We start from the raw sequence: 21,736 nt of genomic DNA on the forward strand, positions 1-21,736 counted from the left end.
CCTGAGTTGAAGCCCCACAACTGACAAAAAAAAAAAAGACAAAAAAAAATTATGGACTTACTTGTTCTTCTCTATCTATATGTTGTCTCTGTATGTTGGTACTGGGGCTTGAACTCAGGGGCAGGGCACTTAAGTTTTCCACTCAAGGCTGGCACTTTACCACTTGAGCCACACCTCCACTTCTGGCATTCTTTTATGCCTCCTACTAGAACTTGAGGACTGGAACTGAGTACCTGATGCTTTTGCTCAATGGCTAGTGCTCTACCAGTTGAGCCACTCCTCCAGCCTTTATTTCTGTTGTTTGGAGTGGTTCTTAACTATGTTTTTTTTTTTTTCCAGTCTTTTCTTGTTGATACTAGGGATCACTTTGCCACTGAGCTACAATATCCCAGTCCTATTTCTGGCTTTTTGATAGTGAATTGGAGATAAGCATGTCATGGACATTTGTGCTCAAGCTAGCTTTGAACTTTGATCTTCAGATGTCAGTACCTGAGTAGTTTACAGGTTAAAGCCACCAACACCTAAATGTTCCATCTATTTTTAAGTAATTAGCCTTTGTTTATCTAATTAAGGGAGCCTAATGTTTAACCTGCATATAAGGACTAGTCATTCATCATTTCTGTACAATAAATGCTTCAGTGGCTTCCCAAAGCACCCAAAATTCTAAATTTAAATTACCAAGGCCCTATGTAGGTAGTCCTGGCTTTGTACACAGCCTGTGTCTCCCACTGCATCTCCTTGCTTTTCTCTCTATGCCAGAACACTGAATGAATTTTACAAAGAAGATAATAGAAATCTGTAATGTTCAGGGGAAAAAATGGAGAGGGTATGGCTGAAGTGACAGAGTGCTAAGGTCAAGTACCAGTAAAAACCATGGAAAAATGGGGGCTGGGAATATGGCCTAGTGGCAAGAGTGCTTACCTCATATACATGAAGCTCTAGGTTCAATTCCTCAGCAACACATATAAAGAAAATGGCCAGGGCTGGGGATATAGCCTAGTGGCAAGAGTGCCTGCCTCGGATACACGAGGCTCTAGGTTCGATTCCCCAGCACCACATATACAGAAAATGGCCAGAAGCGGCGCTGTGGCTCAAGTGGCGGAGTGCTAGCCTTGAGCGGGAAGAAGCCAGGGACAGTGCTCAGGCCCGGAGTCCAAGGCCCAGGACTGGCCAAAAAAAAAAAAAAAAAAAAAAGAAAATGGCCAGAAGTGGCGCTGTGGCTCAAGTGGCAGAGTGCTAGCTTTGAGCAAAAAGAAGCCAGGGGCAGTGCTCAGGCCCTGAGTTCAAGGCCCAGGACAAAACAACTTTGAGATTCCATTTCACCCCAGTTAGATTGACCACTATCAAAAATTCAAACAACAAATGTGGGCCAGGATATGGGAAAAAAGGAACTCTAGTGCACTGTTAATGGGAATGTAAACTAGTACAACCATTCTAAATCTAGCTGGCAGTTTGGACGTTCCACAAAAAAAACTAGAACCTCCTTATGACCCAGACATACCACTCTTGGGGACCTAACCAGAATGTTACCAAATTATGTAAACAGCCCTGATGTCCTACAGTAGATGAGTATGTTATGCCCAGATTGTTCTGTAGTTATTCCAGGAAGCTTCAGGGCCCAGTCAGGCCCAAGCTACAATATAGAGGTGCAATGGCTGCTCATGTTCTTCAAGTAGACCCCCCAAAAATGTGATACGTATACACAGTAGAATTTTACTAATCAAGTAGAAAGAATAAGATGATGTTATCTGCAGGGAAATGGATGGACCTAGAACAAATCATGTTAAGTGAGGTAAGCCAAGCTCAAAGAGAAAAACAGAAAGTTTTCTCATATATAGAAACAAGATCTAAAGTATAACGAAATATGATAACCTATAGAGGACTCAAGGCATTCACACACACAGAATTAGACCAAAGAAGGACACCAGTAGAGGAGGAACCCAAAGACACAAGTCTCCTGAACACTTAAAGCACTATTTATCAAATTGAATTCCAGGAAACAAAAATATGGATTATATATGTTGTTGGCAGTAGTGGTTATATGTACTTCTGTTTTCTCTTTCTACTTCCTTTTCTTAGGGGACTAAAAGGAGGGTGGTGCAGAAAGAGAGGGAGGAAGAGTGAACAAATGCAATCATGGTATTTAGTATATACTATGTGGAAAATGAACTATGCAACCTGTGGGCAGAGACAGGAGGAGAAATCTGGGAGAAAGCAAAGGAAGGGGTGACATTGTACAAAAAAAAAAGTGCAAAGTACCTGAATTTTAACATGATAACCCCTTAAAAACAATAAAATTATGTACTTTTAATTGGAAAAGAATTTTCCCTTTGAAATTTATTTTCCCCGTTTTTTTTTAATAAGGAAATTCTATGAAGGTGCTTTGAAGGAAAACATTGACTACAATTGTTCTGTCTTCTCTTGGAAAAATGAAGTATTGGGCTGGGGATATGGCCTAGTGGCAAGAGTGCTTGCCTCGTATACATGAGGCCCTGGGTTCAATTCCCCAGCACCACATATACAGAAAATGGCCAGAAGTGGCGCTGTGGCTCCAGTGGCAGAGGGCTAGCCTTGAGCAAAAAGAAGCCAGGGACAGTGCTCAGGCCCTGAGTTCAAGCCCAGGACTGGCCAAAAATAAAAAATAAAAATAAAAAAAATAAAAAAATGAAGTATTGGGCTGGGAATATGGCCTAGTGGTAAAGTGCTTGCCTTGTATACATGAAGCCCTGGGTTCGATTCCTCAGCACCACATATATAGAAAAAGCCAGAAGTGGCGCTGTGGCTCAAGTGGTAGAGTGCTAGCCTTGAGCAAAAAGAAGCCAGGGACAGTGCTCAGGCCCTGAGTTCAAGCCCAGGACTGGCCAAAAATTAAAAATAAAAATAAAAAAATAAAAAAATGAAGTATTGGGCTGGGAATATGGCCTAGTGGTAAAGTGCTTGCCTTGTATACATGAAGCCCTGGGTTCGATTCCTCAGCACCACATATATAGAAAAAGCCAGAAGTGGCGCTGTGGCTCAAGTGGTAGAGTGCTAGCCTTGAGCAAAAAGAAGTCAGGGACAGTGCTCAGGCCCTGAGTTCAAGCCCCAGGACTGGCAAAAAAAAAAAAGAAAAGAAAAATGAAGTATTTCATTTTCTACAAACTCTCTAAAAAGTAGGGAGCAGTTTCAAACAAGATTTAATTGAGAAAATAATTATCACCTAACTCTAGGTGATAATGAATGAATATACAAATGCATTTCATAGAGCTTCCTTCTATTTTCTTGCAAATAATACAAGCTAAATGCAAAAACTGGGGAAAGCTACTTTAGAAATGTTCTATAAACAAGTGAGCTAAAATTACTGATGACTTATCCTGAAGAAATATAAAACACATACTGATTACTACTAAAGATAAAATGTTAAAAATAATTCATTACTACAACTTTCTTCAACAATTTAAAGAGAAAATAAAGAAAAACTGACCTCTCTTTCTTTGATTACTTGATTGAGCCTCATCCTCACTAATGTTTTCACTAGGACCATCTGATTTTGCTTCCCGATTTTCTTTGCTCTCACCATTACATCTCTTTTCAATCTTTTCTTCTTTTTCTTTTCTAATTTGTAGCTTCTTATTTCCTTGGTTGATGACACTCTGAGACTGCAAAAAAAGTTCTGAATGAAATCACTTTCATTAACAATTTTACTACATCCAAAAGTTTGTGCAATAAACTCTACTTAAGTATTACAAAACAAATGAAAAAGTAATTTATTACAATAACTACTAGGTGACAAGGCTCACAACTGTAATCCTAGCTACTACTCAGAAGGTTGAGATCTAAGGATTGTGGTTCGAAGCCAGCTCAAGCAGGAAAGCCTGTAAGACTCTTTTATTTGGTGCCAGTCCTAGGGCTTAAACTCAGGGCCTGGACACTGTCCTTGAGTTCTTTTGCTCAAGGCTAGCACTCTACCACTTTGAGCCACAGCACCACTTCCGGCTCTTTCTGTGTTTGTGGTACTGAGGAATGGAACCCAGGGCTTCATGCATACTAGGCAAGCACTGAACCACTAAGCCACATTCCCAGCCCCTGTAAGACTCTCATCACCAACCAACTACCAAAACTGGCAGAAGTGGAGCTATGTAGATCAAGTGGTAGAGCACCAGCCTTGAGCAAAAACGCTCAGACATAGCACCCAGGCCCCTGAATTCAAGTGCCAGGATTGGCAACAACAAAAAGAAAAAGAAAAAAAAAAGCCAAATGAGAGCTCAAGGCCCTCTATTCAAGCCAGGACACCAGAATAAAACAAATCACAAGAAAACAAACAACAACAACAAACATACATGGAAGGGCTACAGTTACAAGATAGTGGTATGAGGCCTAGTACCATTAAAAGAAGATACACCAATGGAAAATATGTATGACAAAGCAGTACTATGTACTTTAGGTAAATGGAATTACAGTATATTTGTCTTTGTTGTTGGCTGGATGATTTGACTTAATGTCCTCAGATTCATCTATGCTATGGCATAAGTAAAAATACCTTTTTTGGCTAAGTAAAAATACCTTTTATATCCTTTTAAGTAAAAATACCTTTTATATCTGGGTGTCAGTGGCTCACGCCCGTAATCCTAGCTACTCAGGAGGCTGAGGTCTGAGGATCCTAGCACTGGTGGAAATGTCTCCAAGAAACTCTCTTTAACCACTCAAAAACTGGAAGTAGAGCTGTGGCTTAAAGTTAGGTAGAGCACTAGCCTTGAGCAAAAGAGCTTAGGGACAGCACCCAGGCCCTCTGTTCAAGCCCCACGACTGACCAAAATAATAATAAAAATATATAGGAGCTTGGAATATGGCCTAGTGGTACAGTGCTTGCCTCACATACATGAAGCCCTGGGTTCCATTCCTCAGCACCACATATATAGAAAAAAGCCAGAAGTGTCTCAAGTGGAAGAGTCTGGCCTTGAGCAAAAAGAAGCCAGAGACAGTGCGAAGGCCTTGAGTTCAAGCCCCAGGACTGGCAAAAAAAAAAATATATATATATATAATACACACACACACACACACACACACACACACACACACACACCTTTCTTTTAGGAGTTGGCGATTTAGCTTAGTGGAAGATCATTTGCCTGTCAAGTGAAAGGCCCTAAGTTTGGTTCTTAGTTCTGTTAAAAAAAAAATCCTTTAAACTCTATTTGAAAAGAAAAAAAATGACATCATTAACCAGAGATATGAAATTAATGAAATAGCATTATACATATAATGACTACCACTTTTATAAATAATATTAAATACTGAGGATGAAGAAACTATAACTACCATATGATGTTGGTGGGTATGTAAGGTCTGGTATTTTTTTTTTTGGCCAGTCCTGGGGCTTGGACTCAGGGCCTGAGTGAGTACTGTCACTGGCTTCTTTTTGCTCAAGGCTAGCACTCTGCCACTTGAGCTACAGCGCCATTTCTGGCCATTTTCTATATTTGTGGTGCTGAGGAATCGAACGCAGGGCGTCATATATATGAGGCAAGCACTCTTGCTGCCACTAGGCCATATTCCCAGCCCCAGGTCTGGTATTTTCATTTGTTCCTTTCTTTTTTTTGGGGGGGGGGCAGTTCTGGGGCTTGAACTCAGGGCCTGGATGCAGCCCCTGAGCTTTTGCACTCTACCACAGAGTAACAGTTCCACTTCCAGCTTTTTGCTGGTTGACTGGAAATAAAAGTCTCACAGACTTTCTTGCCAAGACTGGCTTCAAATCCTGATCCTCATATCTCAGTCTCTTCAGTAGCTAGGATTACAGGTGTGAGGTATGTAAAGTCACCCAGCAAGTCTGGAAATCTCTTTAAAAGCGAAACAAGCCAGGTATTAGTGGTGACTCACACCTGTAATTCTAGCTACTCAGGAGACTAAGACCTAAGGATAGAGGTTTGAAGCCAGCCCAGATAGGGAAGTCCATGACACATTTACCTTCAATTAGCCAGCAAAAACCCAGAAGTTGGGGGTTAGAGGCTTGGCTCCAGTGGAAGAGTGTAAGACAATAAGCAAAAGCACCAGGTACTGGGTATGAGTCCTGGTCTCAAATACCACCACCAAAAGGCAGGAAGAAGAGCTGTGTCTCAAATGGTAGAGTGCGGGGCTGGGAATATGGCCTAGTGGTAAAGTTCTTGATAAATTGTATATTGTATATATGTCTACCTGACCTAGAGAAGGGAAAGAAAAACAGGGCGTAAAATATCACAAGAAATGTACACACTGCCCTACTACGTAACTGTACCCTTGTTACACAACATCTTGTCAAAAAAATTTGTGTTCAATTAATAAATAAATTAAATTAATTTCAAAAAAAGCCGGAAGTGGTGCTGTGGCTCAAGAGGTTGAATGCTAGCCTTGAGCAAAAGAAGCCAGGGACAGTGCTCAGGCCCTGAGTCTATGCCCCAGGACTGGCAACAAAAACAAAACAAATAAACAAAAATCAAATGGTAGAGTGCTAGCTTTGAGTGAAAAGGCTGATAGTGCCCAGGTCTTTAAAGCCCAATACCCCCATGTGCGCATACACACAACACACACACACACACTCACACACACAGAGACACAAAAGCTAAATAGCTACCATAGATCTAGAGACACCTAAATATTAACCCAAGAAAAATAAAAGCATACATCCATACAAATTTTTGCATAGCAAAGTTTTATATAGTAGTTGTATTTGTAATAGCCAAAACCTGAAATCAGTCCTTATGTCCATCTAAAATAAGTGAGTAGACAGCTGGCGATGTGGCTCAAGCAGTAGAGCAGTACAAAACTATGGTGTCTCCCTCCCTCCCTCCCTCCCTCCCTCCCTCCCTCCCTCCCTCCCTCCCTCCCTCCCTCCCTCCGTCCCTCCCTCCCTCCCTCCCTCCGTCCCTCCTTCCCTCCCTCCTTATTCCAGTCATGGGGCTTGAACTCAGAGCCTGGGTGCTGTCCCTGAGCTTTTTCACTCAAGACTAGCTCTCTACCACTTTGAGCCACAGAGCCACTTCTGGTTTTCCAATAGTTAATTGGAATTAAGAGTCTCACAGGGACTTTTCTGCTCAGGCTGGCTTTGAACCATGATCCTCAGATTTCAGTCTCCTAAGTAGCTACTGTTACATGAGTAGGTCACCAGTGCCTGGCCTAAACTATGATTTTATCTACAATTCTACATGTATCGAAAATGCAAAATAATTCATAGTGACAATATTTTAGTAGTGGCTGATATGGTGAGGATGGATGGGGCAGAGAGAACTACAAAGGGGTATAAAAAAACTTTTGAAGGCAATGGTTTTATTTTTATTATGGTGATGATGGTTTTTGGGCCAAAACTTATCAAGTAGGTACTTTATGTCTCTATATGCAGTTTGTCCTATGTCATTTATATTTTAGTTAAGCTATTTAAGTTAATTTACACCAATGATATTGCACACTGACAAAGAGCAAATGATGATAGTGTCAAATGAAAAAAAAATGGAACCAGAAAATAGATAGTACCCTCTAAGAAGCCCTTGATGGGTCATTTTAGTGGCACTTTTCATAGCTAAAATTATTGGCCATGTGTGGAGATCCAAGCCTATAATTCTAGCACACAACACACAGGAGGATAAGAATAAAAAAAAAAAAATCATGAGTTTTGAGAATAGTCTGGGTATATGGTGAAATCCTACCTGAAACAAAGAAAAAAAAATCCATTGATTATACCCTCCTCCCTTGGTCATGGAGCTTGAGCTTGAACTCAGGGCCTAGGAGCTGTCCCAGAGCTTTTCTACTCAAGGCTAGTGCCCTACTACTTTGAGCCACAGCTCCACTTCCCATTTTCTGCCTGGCTGGCTTCAAACTAGGATCCTCAAATCTCATTCTCCTGAGTAGCTAAGATATAGATAGGCATGAGCCACCACCACCTGGCAATTGATATATATGCACGTGTGTGTGTGTGTGTGTCTACAGTTAGCACTATAATATATACTGAAGATTATAAAAAAAGTGTAAGTATGCAGCACAAATTTTAATATATACAATAGGCTTTGCCAAGCACTGCTAAGTCACTCCTGTAATGCTAGCTACTCAGAAAGCTGAGATCTAAGAACTGAGGTTTGAACCCAGCCCAGGCAGACAACTCTTGAGATGTTTATTTCCAATTAACCATCAAAAAGTAAGAAGTGGAGCTGAGGCTCAAGTGATAGCATGCCAGCCTTGAATGAAAAAGCTATGTGAGAGCAAGAGGCCCTGGTCAAGCCTCAATACTGGTACACATACATGTACACATGCACACGTAAATGTACACACACACACACAAAATTAATCTCTTTTTTAAGTATTACAGAATGATGACAACCATATGCCTCTACCACATGCAAACATAAGGTCACCTCCAGAGAATTCTAGATGAGAACATGTAAATGAAATAATGTATCTGATTGAGTAAAATTATAAAAAGGGTAAATGTCAAGTTATACAGACTCATAAAAACATAAACATTTTGAGCCAGCTGCCAGTGGCTGACAATTGTAATCCTAGCTAATCAAGTAGCTAAGACCAAGCAGATCTTGGTTTGAGGCCAGGCCAGGCAGTAAAGAGTCAACCATGATCAAGAAACCTGAGCAAGTAAGAAGCCCCTGATTTCAAACACATAATATTACTGGCAAATAACATTATATAGTGTAACAGTAATAATAAAGGTACTAGTAATATTTTACTTATGAGTTTTAATATGTGCTAAAATTATTACCAAAAAAAGTAGGCAAAGTTTACTCTGGGTGTATTTGAAGCTATGAGGTTACTAATACTATAGGTAGCACCATATGATAACGTAAATTAAACAAAACAGCAATCTTAATGGTTAATCAAGTCTTTTTATGTCCTTCATGGAAGTAATTCTTTAGATTTTAGATTTGGAGAGTGTTGTTTACTCCAGCCTTCCTGCATCAGTCTTCCAAGTGTTGGGACTACAGGCATATATCATGATACCCAGCTTTCTTTAGAGATTAAGTAAATTCTATATGTTGAAATGAAAACATGCTACTGTTTATTTCTTTTGTAAAAATGTCTTAAAATAATACTTACTCCAGTGTTCACTAATTCACCTGGTGTTGGCCAATTTGCCATATCACTGAAATCACTGGCCTAAAAAGTAACAAATAAGTATTATGCCTGTAAATATTTAGAATTTTTAAGTAGAAAAACTATTTGCTAAAAGTGTTAATAGTTTAAAAATTCATCTACATTTAATTATATGTAGACCTTTGTCAAATTAATTCAATGTTTCTCCATTAATTCAAATGTTTCAAACAGGGCTGGGAATATGGCCTAGTGGCAAGAGTGCTTGCCTCATATACATGAAGCCCTGGGTTCGATTTCCCCAGCACCACATATATAGAAAACAGCCAGAAGTGGCACTGTGGCTCAAGTGGCAGAGTGCTAGCCTTGAGCAAAAAGAAGTCAGGGACAGTGCTCAGGCCCTGAGTCCAAGGCCCAGGACTGGCAAACAAAAAAACAAAAACAAAAACAAAATCAAATGTTTCAAACAGAACATTTTGAAATAAAAATGTTTTGGTCTTATGATCAAACTTGATTTTAATTAAATTGAGATACATATGATAGTGGCATATGGGGATTATGAATATCTTTAAGTGAATATACATAATTTGAAGAAAAACATTTATAAGAATTTTATGAGTTAGTTCCGAAAACTTGCAAAATTAATATAGTTAAGAATCATTTCTTGTAAAGACATACCTTGTTTGATTTCTTTGTCTTGAGTTTTCCTGCTTTTGTAATTTTTGGGGAACTGAGCTCTAAAGAAAATACATAATTGTTACAAACCATTTCATTCAGCCTACTTAGCAAAATAAATATTATTCTAGTAATCTTGCCAACAAAATTCCAAGATATCACTAATACTAAATATGTAGATTCAGATTAGTTATCCATGTCCAAACCAATAAGTAGGAAATATTAAGTTAATATAGACACAAATGAATTGGTATACCAATCAAATAGACTATAACATGAGAAAATTAGAAACATGTTATCACTAAAGTTCAAGTCACTTTCTATTAGGGTTTTATTTCTTATACAACTGAGCATTCAGAAAATAGGTCAAAAGACTAAACTCCTCATTATAGGACACAACAGGTTTGGCAACTCTAACAGGTTGGACCCAGATTCAAGCCATAAAAGATACTAACTTGGGTTAGTAATGCACCTCAATGGTAAGAATGCTTGTATAAGGCCCTGGGTTCAATTCCTAGCAATGCTTCCTCAAAAAAAAAAAAATTGGAAAAATAAACATTTTAAAGGACATTATTGCATCATCACTTGTTCTTGTATGGAATGAAAGCACAGTGGTTGACAATAAAGATCTCAAGTTTGAGACCAGGCTGGACTATATGAGTTCAAGGCCAGCCATAAACATACTGTGACCTTGTCTCAAAAACCAGTATCATGGGTTAGGAATGTGGCTTAGTGACAGAGTGCTTGCTTAGCACACATGAAGCCCTGGGTTCAACTCCTAAGTACCATATAAACAGAAAAAGCAGGAAGTGACACTGTGGTTCAAGTGGTAGAGTGCTAACCCTGAGCAAAAAAGAAACTCAGGGACAGTGCCCAGGTGCTGAGTTCAAGCCCCAGGATTGGTTAAAAAACAAAACAAAACACAAAAAACAGACTTGAGATCTACATCTATAGATAATACAGTACAGTAAAAAGCAACAGCCAATTTAAAGAACAAGTACAAGTAGGTTAAAAATCAGGAAGGAGGTTAAAAATCTAGAAGCATATTTAAGATATAGAAGAACACTTATCAAAGGAAGAAGGTACCCAGAAGTGATGTTATATGTGTGAAATCCCAAATACTGCACAAGCTGAGGCAAAAAATTGAGACTCAATAGGTCAGTGAGACTCCCATCAAGGAAAAAAAAAACCACACACACAAAAAAGCTGGGGCTGGTGGCTCATGCCTATCTATAATTCTAGTACTCATGAGGCTGAGATATGAGGATCACAGTACAAAGCCAACAGGGGCAGGAAAGTATATGAAACTCTCATCTCCAATTAACCATCAGAAAACAACACCAACAACAAAATAAAACCCTGAGTGCTCACGGACAGCACTCAGGCCATGAGTTCACACATCCTACCATCACAAAAAAAAAAAAAAAAAAAAAAAAAAAAAAAAAAAACATGAAAGGAAAAGAAAAGAACAGGAGTTATTCTGGTCTCACACCTGCATGTGCGGCAATATTCCTTTCCCCCTTTCTATTTCTCCCAACTATGCCCTGCCCTGCTATACTAACTAAATCTTTGCTAATCTTAAAAAGAGAGTGGGAGGAGTTAAACAGAAGAAGAAATGAGAAGGGAAGGAGGAAGGAAAAGGAAGGAAGGGAGAAGAAATAGGTAAGGAGAAATAGGAGGGAGAAAAGAGAAGGGAGAAGAACGGAAAAGAAGGAAGAAAATAAAATGAGAACAGGAAACATACAAGAATTCTTGAACCTTACATTCTATTTTTTAAACTACAATTAAGTACACTGGATTTGTTTTATTTGTCTTTATAGTTTACGTAAATATATGTATAAGTGCATACATATGAACATGTACATACAGATTAAATATTTCATTAAGAAAAACTAAATGCCATAGGAAAAACATGCAGGCAAGCAGAACCAAAAAAAAAGAATACCATAGGGAAGAAAAAAGGCCTAGGGCTGGGGATATGGCCTAGTGGCAAGAGTGCTTGCCTCGTATACATGAGGCCCTGGGTTCAATTCCCTAGCACCACATATACAGAAAACGGCCAGAAGTGGCGCTGTGGCTCAAGTGGCAGATTGCTAGCCTTGAGCAAAAGGAAGCCAGGGACAGTGCTCAGGCCCTGAGTCCAAGCCCCAGGACTGGCCAAAAAAAAAAAAAAAAAAGGCCTAAATCTCTAATAAAAATAGTATTTACTCAGAAGGCTCAGATCTGAAGATTGCAGTTCAAAGCCATTCCAAGCAGAAAAGTGGTAATACTTATCTCCAATTAACCAACAAAAAGGCTAGAAGTGATAATATGGTTCAAGTGGTAGAGTGCTAACCTCTTGCAGAAAGGCTCAAGGACAGTGTCAGGCCCTGAGTTCAGCACCAGGACTGGCAAAAAAACAACAAAATAGTATTTAAAGATTATCTACCTGTGCCCTCCCATGAGTAGGCGTATCCGCCTGTATCATGTGAGCCTGGCCAAATACATGCGCCAAGTCTAACTAAAATGATAGGCTGGTTCAAACAGTTGCTATGAGGCAGACTGTAACTCCATTGGCCACCTGCGTGTGACCTGGCATGCTCTGTAAGTGTTGTAACCTCATTGGCCACCTGCGTGTGGCAAGCTTGACCATGTGGTGTTTGCCTTTATAACCGGACCTCCGCCGTGGCCTGGGGCGCACAGTCCCAGCCCCAGAGTCTGGGCTACGGCCCTAGCCAGTCTGGGCTGCTTTTTACAGTCCCAGTTTCAGCTCCCAAGTCTGGGCCTCGCCCCTGGCCGGTCACTTCGCTTTTTTACTTCCCCAATAAATCCATCTTTTTACCTGGAAAAAAAATTTCCTCAATAACATGGAAAACATGTTCCAAATACTGCTGATTTAGTGAGAAAATGTTATAAAGTAGAGCTATATACAAACTACTTGATATAATGGAAAATAACATAAGAGATCGTCATTTTATTACAAATTAGTTAAGATTTTTTGTGGTTGCAGGGAAAGTTGAAACAGCATGGCTTCTGTCTATATCGATGTCTAGACTCACCTCCAACTCACTATCCTCCTGCCTCAGCCTCCTGAGTGCTAGGATTACAGTCTTGTGTAATGATACCTAGCTAGACATTACTATGGCAAGATGAAATGAATGACAATTACTCTGACCACACAAAAATCAAAGCCAACACTCTAACTTTCACAGTATATGATGCAATTAAAGTATATGTAACATATAGAAGTGAACATTTTTATTAATTTAAAAATCATTACATTGGGCTGGGGATATAACAGTACTACAGCTCTTGCCTAGCACGCACAAGGCTAGGGTTTCAATCCCAAACAACTCCCCCCTCTCTAAAAAACAAAAACAACCCCAAAAAACTAACCAAAAAAAACCCCACCTATGGTTCCATACTCTAAGAATATCTTTTCTTTTTCTTCTTTCTTTATTTTCCTTGTTTTCTTGCTTCTTTCTTTCTTTTTTGTGAGCCAGACCTGGGGCTTGAACTCAGGTCCTGGAGACTGTCCCTGAATTTTTTTACTCATTGCTAGCACTCTACCACTCAAGCCATAGTTCCACTTTCAGCTTTTTTGATGCTTAATTGGTGATAAGAGCCTCACAGACATTCCTGCCTGGGATGGCTGTGAACTGTGATCCTCAAATCTCAGCGTTCTGAGTAGTTAAGATTATGGGCATGAGCCACCAGTGCCCAGGCTCAAATACCTTTCACTCATGTTCAAAAAGATAAAACCTTGAAACAAATCTAAGTGTTTCCAAGAATATATATAGACACATGAACATATAATCTATATATCTCCATTTTTCAAGTATCAATAGTGAGACATTATATGCCAGTACACAATTCTTTATTACTCTCAGCATACATTATTAGTGGGGAAAACTTAAGATATCCCCACACATTATACAACATACATGTGTAGCAGAATGTAATGTATTCCAATCAGTCTCACTCCTCTTCCCTCTTCTCTCCTTCCTAAGATAATTTAATAGATTTCATCATTCTATTTTCAATACACTCTGAACTAGATCAGTAACTAATTTTTGTGGGTGTGATCCTTGGGATCATGTGAATGAGGCAAGTGCTCCACCATTGAGCTATACCCCCTTCTCTAACATATTACTCTTTAAGCTGTAGAAATGTACAGGGAAATGATTTCTAAGCAGGTAAGGAAAATGATTTGGCAGGAAAACTTGTTTTTCAGTAGTGGGATTTGAACTAAAGGCCTTCAACTTGTTCTTCAGCTTGCTGGGCTAGGTAGGACTCTACTACATAAGCCACTTCTCTCCAACTGCTCTTTTGCTTTTTTGATTTTTTGGAGATGGAGTCCTGAAGACTTCTGACCCATCTGGCTTGAAATAATCCTCTAGCTCTCAGTCATCAAGTAGCTAGGATAAAAGGTATGAGCCACCAGTATCTGGCAGGTAAAACGTTAGCTAAACAAAGAGAGGATTTCATTGAGACATTTCCACTCAATTTCCCATATTCTATTACTCCCTTCTCCCTTCCTAAAAAGTTTCAAGAAATAAAAAGTTATTTTTTAAGAGCTTGGATATTCAAAAACTGCAATCTAAGGGTTAATCATCCTAATTTTCATGATTATAATTCTTATAAATTTTTTTGTTGGCCATAGTGCTTGAATTGTGGGCCTGGGCACTGTCCCTGAGCTCTTCAGCTCAAGGGTAGTGCTCTACCACTACTCTAATAATAAGAATATCAATTTACAGTCATATGCATAAGCAACATGCCAACTGACAAATACCCCACAATGTAACAATTCCACTTCCACACCATAGAAAGGCATATACCCACAACAGGAACATAAAAAATGTTCAGTTTCATCTAAATAAGAAATTTGAAATCGGGGGCTGGGAATATGGCCTAGTGGTAGAGTGCTCGCCTCATATACATGAAGCCCTGGGTTCGAATCCCCAGCACCACATACATAGAAAACGGCTGGAAATGGCGCTGTGGCTCAAGTGGCAGAGTGCTAGCCTTGAGCAAAAAGAAGCCAGGGACAGTGCTCAGGCCCTGAGTCCAAGCCCCAGGACTGGCCGAAAAAAAAAAAAGAAATTTGAAATCGGTGATTTGAACAGTAGGTCAAAGGTGGATGGAGTAGAGCTATGGCTTAAGTGGTAGAATGCTAGCCTTGAACCAGGGGAGGAGGGGTGGTGGTGGAGCTAAATTAGCAGTGTCAGTTGACTCAAGCCTACAGTCCTAGCTACTCAAGATTCTGAGATCTAAAAACAAGTTCAGGGGTTGGGAATATGGCCTAGTGGTAAAGTGCTTGTCTTGCATATGTGAAGCCCTGAGTTTGATTCTTCAGCACCACATAAATAGAAAAAGCTAGAAGTGGAGCTGTGGCTCAAGTGGTAGAATGATAGCCTTGAGCAAAAAGAAGCCAGGGACAGTGCTTAGGCCCTGAGTTCAAGCCCTAGTACTGGCAAAAAATAAAATGAAATAAAAAATAAAAAGTTCAGAGAAACACTCCAAATAACTAGCAAAAAGTGGGAACTAGGGGCATAGTTTAAACGGTAAAGCACTAGCCACAAACAGAAAGTAAAGTGTGAGAACCTCTAAGATAAGCCCAGTATGGGGGGAGGGGGTGGTAAGAACCAGTAAACATTTTAACTGAAAACAATGGGGAATAAAAGTAATTTCTGTCTGTTTGGTTTTGTTTGTCCTGGGGCTGGAACTCAGGGCCTGGATGCTGCCCCTGAGCAATCTTTTGCTCAAGGCTAATACTCTACTACTTTGAGCCACGGGGCTACTTTGGGTTTTCCGGTGGTTAATTGGAGTCTCACTGCCTTTCCATCCAGGATGGCTTTGAACTTTGATCTTCAGATCTCAGCCTCCTGAGTAGCAAGGATTATATGTGTGAGTCACTGGCATCTGGCTGTTTAAACTGTTGTTGCTGTTTCTTAAAGCCTGGTAATCTAAAATACTATAGCTACAAGCTAGTGATTAGTACATCTCAGATTTTCATCTTCAAAAATGGCCTCTTGGGCCATGTGGCTATTTTTTATGTTCTTGGAACATTGTATATTGTATGTATGTCTACTGACCTAGGGAAGGAAAAGAAAAACAGGATGTAAGATATCACAAGTAATGTACACACTTGCCCTACTATGTAACTGTACCCTTTTTGCACAACACCTTGTCAAAAAAACTTTTCTTTAATTAATAAATTACAAAAAAATTATGATATGAAGAAAATAAAATGAGGCTAGAGTAAAAAAATAAAAATGGCCTCTTGGGCTGGAAATGTGGCTCAAGTGGTAGAGTGCTAGCCTTGAGCAAAAGGAAGCCAGGGAAAAGTACTCAGACCCTGAGTCCAAGCCCCAAGACTGGCAAAAAAAAAAAAAGTCTCTAAATCTGTCTTAACACAAGGTTGAGACATAGCTCTGGGGTATGGGAAAGATGTTTCTGGTCTCATGATGGAACAGAAACCTAAGTTTCTTGAATAGGTCAAGCTTTGGCTGGTTAGAGTGCTTTAACTAGATTTCCACAAACAACACATAACCACAACTACTAGAAAATATTTTACAAGAGTGTATCTCACAAGAATGAGGCATCAAGAATCTGCTTCAAATATATACACATCTCCAGATTCTCAAGTAGAGAAAATGTATGATTCATGTATTGAAATTCCTTCACATTTCCCATAATGTGCGTATAATTATAATACTTAAAATAACCTTTCTGCCAAACTTCTGTGGATTGAATTCCTTTATCTTATTAATAAGAGTGTCAAAAACCTCCGTTTGGCCAGCATAGAACTGGTTTAAGTTTGCTATTATAAAAGAGTTAAAATCCTTCCCTTTCTAAGAATATCCTATTTTGTAGAATGAATTCTACAGGTATCATAGATTGGTAACTTAACTATCCTTATTTCTACCCTCTGAGACCTAAATAATTTCCGGATCTACATGTTCAAATCATTATTCTATTTTTCCCCCTTTCTTTTGATAGGGGGCCTCACTACTTTATTCAGAAGGTCTCAAACTCCTAGGCTCAAATGATTCTTGGGCCTTAGGCTTTTGGAGGAGCTTTTGGTACAGGTACATGCCACTATTATACATTTATTCTTTCTTACTTAGGAAAATAGGCAGCCAAAGCACTCTTGACTGCATACAGATGGCACTCTGGGGCTGGGAATATGGCCTAGTGGGCAAGAGTGTTTGCCTCATATACATGAAGCCCTAGGTTCGATTCCTCAGCACCACACATATAGAAAATGGCCAGAAGTGGCACTGTGGCTCAAGTGGCAGAATGCTAGCCTTGAGCAAAAAGAAGCCACGGACCGTGCTCAGGCCCTGAGTTCAAGCCCCAGGACTGGCAAAAAAAAAAAAAAAAAAAAAAAAAAAAGATGGCACTCTGATGTGGGCATAATGGGCATAATGGCTCATACCTCTAATCCCAGTTACTGGGAAAGACAATTTGAGGCCAGTATGTACAACTTAGAAAGACACCATCACAAATAACTAAAGGAAATGAGTTCACCCATTTCATTTATTTATATAACTAGAAACAGACCCAGAAATCTTAGAAGAGTCACCTAGTTAGTAATAAAAGTACTAAAACCCAGTTCCCAAGCAGTACATTCCCACACTACAATCTCTTATCTAAATCAACTTAGTTATTTAAATGCAAAACTTTGTGGGAAAACAGTGTGAAAGTACAGGCTAGGAAGAGACGTTACTATTTTGTTCCAAGTCTCCAGAAAGCAATTGCTAAGTGTGTAAAGTGAATCCCAAGAAAGGAAGTACTGCCTACACAGACACCAACAAAACTAAAATTACTATGAATCACATCACACTCTGAGTACTACTTTATTTGGAGCAGGGAAGGGGATGAGGGAGTCGAGGCAGTATTTCACTACTTCAAGCTGGGTTCTATCTGATTACTTCCTATCCATACCCTTTTAGGTGTCAATTTATTCTTAACCTCCAAAGAAGACTGGAGACAAAGGGATCAATAGATATTAATATCATACAAACTGTTAAGTGTTTTTTAGGTAATTGGCAATTAAAATTCCTGAATTTTATCAGGTGCTGTGGCTCATGCTATTCAGGAGGTTGAGATCTGAGGATCGAGGTTCAAAGCCAGCCTGAGCAGGAAAGTCCCTAAGACTCTTATCTTCAATAAACTACTAAAAAAAAAAAAAAAAACAGAAGTGGAGCTATGGCTCCAGGGGGTGGAGTGCTAGCCTTGAGCAAACTGCTCAGACCCTGAGTTCAAGATCCAGGACTGGCAAAAAAAAAAAAAAAGTTAAGACTGGGCTGGGGATATGGCCTAGTGGCAAGAGAGCTTGCCTCGTATACATGAGTCCCTGGGTTCGATTCCCCAGCACCACATATACAGAAAACGGCCAGAAGTGGTGCTGTGGCTCAAGTGGCAGAGTGCTAGCCTTGAGCAAAAGGAAGCCAGGGACAGTGCTCAGGCCCAGGACTGGCCAAAAAAAAAAAAAAAAGTTAAGACTGGTGCTGTGTTTCAAGCCTGTAATCCTGGCTACTCAGGAAGCTGAGATCTAAGGATCATGATTTAAAGGCAACCCTGGCAGGAAATTATGTGAGACTCTTATCTCCAATTAAGTGCCAAAAAAAGCTGAAGGTGGAGTTAAGGCTCAAGTGGCAAAGCACTAGCCTATGAGTAAAAACACTCAGGGACAGCACCCAGGGTTGGAGTTCAAGCCCCAGGATAGACACAAATATAAGTAAAAATCTAAAACATACAAAACTGCTTTTATAGATAACAAGGACTTTGTATCTTTGCATTGTATGAAATATATATAATTATAAATATATATTATACTGTGTATAAATCTAGAAGTGAGATAGTCAGTAAAGTGATCTACTGGAGCTTTTTCTTTTCGCTAAGTTTTTGTTTGTTTTCTTTTTTTTGCCAGTCCTAGGGCTTGGGAACTCCGGGCCTGAGCACTGTCCCTGGCTTCTTTAGCGCCACCTCTGGCCGTTTTCTATACATGTGGTGCTGAGGAATCGAACCCAGGGCCCCATGTACACCAGGCAAGCACTCTACCACTAGGCCACATTCCCAGCCCTTTTTTCGCTAAGTTTTAAGGAGACTTTGCTTAAGATTTTTCTCTTCAGTTACTAACAGACATAAGCAGATCTTTCAGCTTACAAGAAATTACAACAATATTAAATGTAGAGAAAAATTTTAAGATTTTCCCCCGCAAGTGTCAAAATATATAAATTCATAAAATTCCCATTAGCATATTTCAGCTTAATTTAGAAGGCAAAACTGACTTATTTGACATTTTTCACTTTAGCCTTTTTGACTTTTTTTTTTTTTTTCCAGTCCTGGGCCTTGGACTCAGGGCCTGAGCACTGTCCCTGGCTTCTTCCCGCGCAAGGCTAGCACTCTGCCACTTGAGTCACAGCGCCACTTCTGGCCATTTTCTGTATATGTGATGCTGGGGAATCGAACCCAGGGCTTCATGTATACGAGGCAAGCGCTATTGCCACTAGGCTATATCTCCAGCCCCTAGCCTTTTTGATTTTTTTGAGGCAGCTTCTCTTCTTGTGATGTACCAGGCTGGTTTCAAAGTCTGGAACCTCATGCCTCTACCTCTGACTCTTGACTGCTTGGATTACAGGCTTACACCACCATGTTGGCTCCATTTTTTTTTTTTTAACTTAACTTACTAAAACCGAAGTCAAGCCGAGGGCCATTGTTACATTAGGCAGTCTTCAAATGCAATGGCATACTCCGGTCTCTTATTACACGAAGAAATCTGACATTTTATTGGGTGCACAATCCATCAGTCAACTATCCCACTTCAATTAGTTTCCAACACAATCAAAGCATTTCAATGCCAAATACATGCAGGAGCTCATATTTAATACAACTCCTTGGCAGTGTTTTTGAAAACATTAGGATTTTCGGCTTCTGAATTATTTAAAAATAAATGTGCTTTCACTTAAAAGTAAATCCCTTTACTCCTACTTGCTTCGGCCCTCTCGGATAGGTACACAAAATCTTTCCCATAGAATGCACTGCAGTGTCTAAAGTTAGTAGCCTCCCCAAGTCTCCAACACGTGGAGGCAAAACCCAACAACCAGGCCGGGCCAGCCCCGCAAAGGTGCCAAGTTAACACCACCCCCCCACCACCGCCACCACCGCCCCCCCCCCCCCGTGCCCCATAAGTCAAGGAGAACCCGAGGCCCCACCTCTTCCTGTCACTCCCTCCGCACTAGTCCATTTATGTAAATAGCAGCAAGAATGACACCTAGGAACGAAGCCCCCCCCCCCCCCCGGCAGTCCGGAGCCGAGGCCCGCACGCCCGAAATTCCCTCGCGGAGGGGTCTCCCCGCCGCCCCAGCCCGGCCCCGCCCGCCGCGGCGCTCCACCGACCTGCCTCCAGGGTTTCCAGCGGGGACAGCAGCGGGCCCGCCCCGACCGGGGACAGGTGTCGAGGAGGCTTCCTGGTCCAAGGATTCTCCTTCGGCGGCGGCGGCGGCGGCGGCGGTGGCGGCGGCGGCGGCGGCGGCAGTGGCGGCGGCTGCAGTTTCTCCTCGGGGCCCGCCGCGGCCGGCGGCTCGCGGGCTTCCTCGGCCGGCGGCTCCCGCGGCGGCGGCGGCTCCCCGCCGAAGGGGCCCCCCGGGCCGCGCGCCTTGTGCGCCAGGTGCAGCGCCAGCGGCCGCACGGGCACGGCCGCCTGGGGCACGCTGTGTCCCCGCACCGGCGCGGGCGACGGCTCCCCGCGCGCCCCCGCGCTAGTGGCCGCCTCGGCCCGCTCCTCCCTCACGGCCTCCTTGCGCTCCCGCTCCGGCGGCGGCTCCGCCGGCCGGCTCGCCGCCGCCAACAGCGACGCCCTCTCCACCGCCGCCGCGGGCTGGTCCTCCCGAGGGCGAGCGGCCGGCACCGGGGCGCGAGCGGACATGGTTCCCTTGCCCCAGCCTCCCCAGCCGGGGAGGGCCCGGGACCAGGGAGCCCGGCCGCCCGTCTCCCCACGGGGGCTGCGACTGACTCGGGCCTGGGACAGAGACCCCGGGAGCCCGGCCGCCGCCCGCCGAGGCAGTGCAGCGCCCGGCGTGCCGCCCTCCCCGCGCCGAACGGAGCACTAACCGCCCGCCGGCCCAGCCCTCCGCGGCAGCGCACGGCCGGAGCCCTCCAACACGCGCCGGGCCGCCCGGAGCCTCGCGCCCTCAGCCCGCGCGGACAGCGACAGGAGCGGCCGAGCGGCGGAGCCGGGCGACGCGCCTCAGACCCAGTCAGCGCTCGAGCGCCCCAGCCGGTAACGCTCGGGGGCGGGGCGCGCAGGGGGCGGGGCGCGCAGGGGGCGGGGCTCCGCGGAGACTGACGTGGCCACTCACCGGTTGCAGCTCGGGCCCCGCCGCGCGCCCGGACCGGACGGACGCGCCCGCGGGGTGCCGCCCCGCCCGCGCCCCGCCCCGCCCCGCCCCGCCCCGGCGGCCGGCCGAGGGCAAGGGAGGGCAAGCCCGACCCTTCCGGGGCCCGCGAGCGTCGGCCTCCCGCGGGGCTCACGGGCGGGCCGCGCACCGGGCCTCGGCGGCTCGCGGACCCTCCCGCCCGGCTCCCGCGGCGGTAAGCAGCGAGCCCGGGGCGGGGCCGCCGGCCAGGGGATCGGGGCTGCGGCCCGGGGTCGGCCCGGTGGTCCTCTGGCCTGGGCCCCGGAGCCCAGCCGAGGCGGCGTCGCGCAGCCGCCACCGGGCCGGCCCTTGGGCTCCCGGCGTCCGAAACTTTGCTGGGTAAAAGTTTCCCTCCAGCGCGGGGCGCACGGTCCGAGGCAGGCAGCCTTTCTATCTTTGGGGGCTCGCCCGCACTGGGACCCCGAAGGCGCCCCTGAGTCGAATAAACGGTTAGCAGCACGCCGCGCTTCCCATTTTCTTACCACTTGATTGCAAATTAATATTATCAATGTTCCCCCAGGTGGAAATAAGCCCGAGATCTTTCTACTTCATACTCGAGTTAGGAATGATGCTGCTTTTGCGTGTGTTTTGCGCCTGTGGGTTAATGTTAA

General features: G+C 43.0%; 1 protein-coding gene across 4 annotated transcripts in view; it reads right to left on the reverse strand.

Annotated features, from left to right (window-relative positions):
* The window catches only part of Larp1b (La ribonucleoprotein 1B), an 84,552-nt gene extending 63,595 nt beyond the window's left edge, over nucleotides 1-20,957 (reverse strand). The window contains exons 1-5 of one of the 4 annotated variants that reach the window (XM_048333779.1): nucleotides 20,255-20,957; nucleotides 20,107-20,221; nucleotides 9,724-9,782; nucleotides 9,052-9,111; nucleotides 3,464-3,638 (exon numbers count right to left, since the gene is read on the reverse strand). In XM_048333779.1, coding sequence (XP_048189736.1) covers nucleotides 3,464-3,638; nucleotides 9,052-9,111; nucleotides 9,724-9,782; nucleotides 20,107-20,221; nucleotides 20,255-20,635 — 790 coding nt within the window. In that variant the 5' untranslated portion in view covers nucleotides 20,636-20,957. Of the gene's footprint in view, nucleotides 1-3,463; nucleotides 3,639-9,051; nucleotides 9,112-9,723; nucleotides 9,783-20,106 lie in introns of all 4 variants that reach the window. The other 3 variants (XM_048333780.1, XM_048333781.1, XM_048333782.1) reach the window with 3 other exon arrangements.
* Nucleotides 20,958-21,736: the final 779 nt, after the last annotated feature.

The sequence above is a fragment of the Perognathus longimembris genome, chromosome 24 (genome assembly GCF_023159225.1).
Source record: "Perognathus longimembris pacificus isolate PPM17 chromosome 24, ASM2315922v1, whole genome shotgun sequence".
Lineage (NCBI taxonomy): Eukaryota > Metazoa > Chordata > Mammalia > Rodentia > Heteromyidae > Perognathus > Perognathus longimembris.